The 4,277-nt window shown below is 60.0% G+C and overlaps 1 protein-coding gene across 1 annotated transcript; it reads right to left on the reverse strand.

Annotated features, from left to right (window-relative positions):
* Window positions 1-212: 212 nt before the first annotated feature.
* FEZF2 (FEZ family zinc finger 2) lies at window positions 213-4,021 on the reverse strand. Its single transcript, XM_030294395.1, has 5 exons — window positions 3,853-4,021; window positions 2,564-3,490; window positions 2,077-2,211; window positions 1,753-1,885; window positions 213-840 (listed from the first exon to the last, which is right to left on the reverse strand). The coding sequence occupies exons 2-5, from the start codon at window positions 3,425-3,427 to the stop codon at window positions 581-583; spliced, it is 1,392 nt and encodes a 463-aa protein (XP_030150255.1). The 5' UTR covers window positions 3,428-3,490; window positions 3,853-4,021; the 3' UTR covers window positions 213-580.
* Between the last annotated feature and the right edge of the window lie 256 nt (window positions 4,022-4,277).

The following is a 4,277-nucleotide window of genomic DNA, read 5'->3' on the forward strand; positions in this document are numbered from 1 at the left end:
TTCACAAGCAAGCGCCGCAGGAACACCGGTTTGGCCTCACCCTGGTCCCAGCACCCCAAAGGAAGTAGCATTTGGGCAGGGAAATGCTATAAACGCCTATTCCCTTCTCATTCTTTGGGGTTGCTGAGCTGACCTATCGGCGAGGGGAGAGGGGGGAAAGAAAACGCGCACTAGTGATTCTGTTTATTGAGTTAGATATGTATATATTCCGAGTTCGCTTGTACAGGAGGATTTACATGGCTGTATAAAGATGGCTGGGGGCGCCGCGCTCTTCCGGGGCGTTCACGTGACAGGCTGGGGTGAAAACCCACGGCCGGAGGAGAAGCGGAGGCCTGGAGGGAAATACGTTTCAGCGCACTGGGTTTAAATAAGTTTCCCGAATACACAAAGGTGGGAGCCACGCGTTTGCTGCCAGTCATCGAGGAAACGTTTAGCTTTCCAAAAAATATGCTGGTTTCGATAAATAGATTTTAGCCTCTCTGCTATAGTTTTTATTTTCTTTTAATTTTAGAAATAAGTTTATACGTGTGATCTGTTTGGGGGCTGGATGGGGCCGGAAGGGAGGGCGAGGCAGTAGCTCTCAGCTCTGCACTGTCCGAGTCAGGTCCTTTGTGGAGGGGGCGGCAGGCCCCACGCTATCGTGGAGTTTGCGCACGTGTTTCTTTAAGTCAAAGTTTCTGCAAAACCCTTTGCCGCAAGTGGCGCACGTGAAAGGCTTCTTGTCGTTGTGGGTGTGCATGTGGAAGGTCAGGTTGTAGACCTGGTGGAAGGCCTTGTTGCAGATGGTGCATTTGTACTGCTTCTCGCCGCTGTGGGTCAGCTTGTGATTCTTGTAGTTCCCTACGGGAGACCAAAAACAAAAAAAGGAGGGGGGGAGGGAATGTATTGGAACTGGGGGGGGGGGGTGCCGGGCGTCCCAGGGTTGGCTCAGGTGCCCGCGCAAAGAAGGCGACGCTTGGCTAGGCGGGCGCGACCTCTCCGAGTGAAGAAGTTGTCAAACTTCGTCTGCGTCAAGCCGGAGGCTCTCACGACAGGATGGAGGGCCGAGTCCCGCGTAGCCTCCCCGCGCCCCTGCCCCGCCCGGTGCACAGGCCCGCGCAGCGTCCCTCCCGCTGTGCTCGGCTGGCCGGGAAACTTTTGCACAGCCCAGAGACGCATCGGGTCCTTCTCCTGGCTGCTGCCTCGCTGGAAGAAATTCGCACGAACCCGGGCTTCGTCCCTCATTTTCTGTTTTTCTTCTCATTTTAAAAGTTACTCCCTCTGCCCCCCACCCCCACCAAGATACCACCCGGAGATCCAAAAGTGCCTTGAAAAACCCAAGCGGGGCGCCGGGCCTGGAGGTGCTGGGGACAGTAATGGTTTCCCCCGGTCTTGTTATTCCCAGGAGGTGGAGTTTGCCTCGATTTTTTTTTTTTTTTTCATTTGAAAGGGGTGTCCCGGCTACAAAGACAAGCTTTTTCTATAGAGCAATAGCCTTTCTTTCTCCTACTTCCTTTCCCTCTGTCCCTTCCTTCCATCCCACCTCCCAAATTCGGAGTCTCCCCGTGCAACCAGCCTGAATCCAGCGAGGTCTACTAACCCGGCCCGGAGAGCTTCCACCCAAACCGGGCACAACCCGATTCCAAAGAAATGCTCTGCCCGCGCTTGCAGCTCTCACGCTCCCTCTCTCCGGATCCTTCTTTGCCTTCCCGCTAGCAGTGACCCGCCGAGTCCGGAGGTGAGGTGAGGAGAGGGCCTCGCCCCGCACATTACCTTTTTGGTGAAAGCCTTTGCCGCAAAACTCGCAGACGAAGGGCTTGTAGCCCGCGTGGATGCGGATGTGCGTGTTGAGCGTGGAACTGCGGTTGAAGGCTTTGCCGCACTGGTTGCATTTATGCGGCTTTTCCTGCGAAAAGGGGCGCGCGCACAATGAGGCCAAGGCCCCGGCTAGGGGAGGCCACCTCGGGGGCACCTTGAAGGGGCATGGGCTCCCCGGGAGGGGTAAGGGGAGCCCTTGCCATCCTCTCCCCAACACCGTCGCTCAGGCACGGGGTGTTGCGGGGGGGGGGGGCCGAGCTCGACCCGGGGGCCACGTACCTGGGTGTGGATAATTTTGTGTCTGCAGAGCGTGCTGGCCTGGCGGAAGCCTTTGCCACAGACTTTGCACACGAACGGTCTGGCTCCGGTGTGGACCGGCATGTGGCGGGTGAGGTTATAGTGAGCATTAAACACCTATGGGAGGACACGAGGGGCCTTGTGGTGTGTCCGTCCGCGAGGGTCTAGAATCAGACTGGGGAGGCCAGCGCCTTACATCCCCCAACCAACACTCCCTTCAGAAACCAACCAGAGCCCTGTTCATTTTGCCAAGCGCTTCCCAACCCACTGCTCACGCGTCTCGTGTGGCCGCGGACAACGACATCCCCATTTTACAGAATGGGAAACTGAGGCCCAGCTGGGCCCCCCAATGTGAGAAGTAGATAGCTACCGGGGAGCTCCTAAACTTGGCAAAGGGGCGGTCCGGGCTGCCTCAGCCAAGCTGCTGTTCTGCTCATCCCTCCCAGCCCCCGCGGACCCGGGGCCTCACCTTGCCGCACACCTCGCAGGTGAAGTTTTTGGGCTTGCCGTCCGCAGAGCCCCCGGGCAGCTTGCCGTGGCCCTTGACGCCGCCGCGTTCGGCGGTCAGGGCCGAGTTCTCCTTCAGCACTTGCTCCAGCGGCGCGGGCAAGCGCTCCTTATGGGCATAGGGGGCCGGATGGGGGAACTTGTCCGCGGCCAGGCCGGCCAACTTGGCGTTCTCCAGCAAAAAGAGTTTGGGATGCGCGGCCAGGGCGGCGGGGGCCTGTGCGTTGAGGAGGCCGGACGGGAAGAGGTGGCCTCCGAGGAGCTCAGACGGCGGGTACGCGGCAGAGTCCAGGTAGTTGAAATAGTAGAGCGAGCCGCTGGCCGGCAGCCCCACCGCCTGGTTGATGACCTGCGGCTTGATGACCCTGCCCGCCGGCAGAGCAGACGGCGCCAGGCCCAGATCGGCCTTGCAGCACACGCCACAGTTGGTTTTGCACAAGCCGCTGGCGCCGCACACCGGGGCCCCCCCGCCGCCGCCGCCGCCGCCTCCTCCTCCTCCTCCTCCTCCTCCTCCACCGCCGCCCGCCCGGAGGCTGCTTTTCCAGAGCTCGGAGTAACTGAGCAGCGTCTTGGACGGCACCTCGTAGCCTAGGGGCTGGAGGGGGATCATACAGGGCAGCGGCGAGCAAAGGTTGAGCAATTTCTTGCCCTGGCCGCCGTCTGCCTCCAGCGTCCCCGGCCGGGGCTCAAAGGGCGCACGGGGCTCCGACGTCTTGGCCATGATGCGCTCGATGGAGAAGGCCAACGTCTTGGAAGTGGCCGGCGACGCTCCAGCGCGCGGGCAGGCCGGGGGCACCATGGTCTCCAGGGAAGCCGAACTGGCCATGGCGCGCCGAGCCGAGCTTTGCCGTGCGGGACTGGGCCAGGGCGCAGCCTCTCTCCTCTAAGTCTGCATTCCGGAAAAGGCAGGGAGGGAAACCGCAATTTAATAAGCACCTTGTCGGGTCCAGGTCACCCATTTGCATTCAAATGAACAGGGGCAGAACAAAGTGCACCCAAGGGGACCAAATTACCTCCCATTAACCCGGCGCGCAAAGGAACCCACCAGCCCCTGCCCTGAGACTTTGAAAGGGGGAAGACGGGGGAGGGTTTACAAAGGAAAAGGAGAGAGAGAAAAAAAGAAAGAAAGAAAAGAGCCTCAAATTAACCCCCCCTGAGCCGTTCCCTGGACCCTGGCCTCCGCCACGCGTGCGGGGAGCTGGACGGTGAAGGGGCAAAGTTAGAGGACCAGGAGAGCCACCTCGCATTTACCTCTTTCCCCCACCGCCAAGGAGATGCGTTCCGAGCCATGCAGCGTGTCTCCTCTGTCACATTTTGATGGCAAACATCTTCCCCTCCGCGTGAGATCACTGTCTTTTACATTCAGCTGACATCACATGAAGTCACTTGAAGTGGAATGACATGGGCGGCGGCGCGGCTCCCGTAGCGGCCCCTGTGTTCCCCCGCGCCTGCCGGCCGCCGCCGCCACCGCCCCTCAAACTTTAAAAGGAGGCAACTGGCGCCCGCGCTCCCCTCGGGAAAGTGCGAGCGGTTCGCGAATCGGGAAGGAGGGAAGAGACGGGAGGGGGAGGGGGAGGAATCGTGATGGTTTTGCCGGTGGAAAGAAGGTGGGGGGAGCCCAAATCCAGGCAGAGTTCTGTGCGTGATTCACAACTTTGGGGGCCTATAGGTTTGAG

The sequence above is a fragment of the Lynx canadensis genome, chromosome A2, assembly GCF_007474595.2.
Source record: "Lynx canadensis isolate LIC74 chromosome A2, mLynCan4.pri.v2, whole genome shotgun sequence".
NCBI lineage: Eukaryota > Metazoa > Chordata > Mammalia > Carnivora > Felidae > Lynx > Lynx canadensis.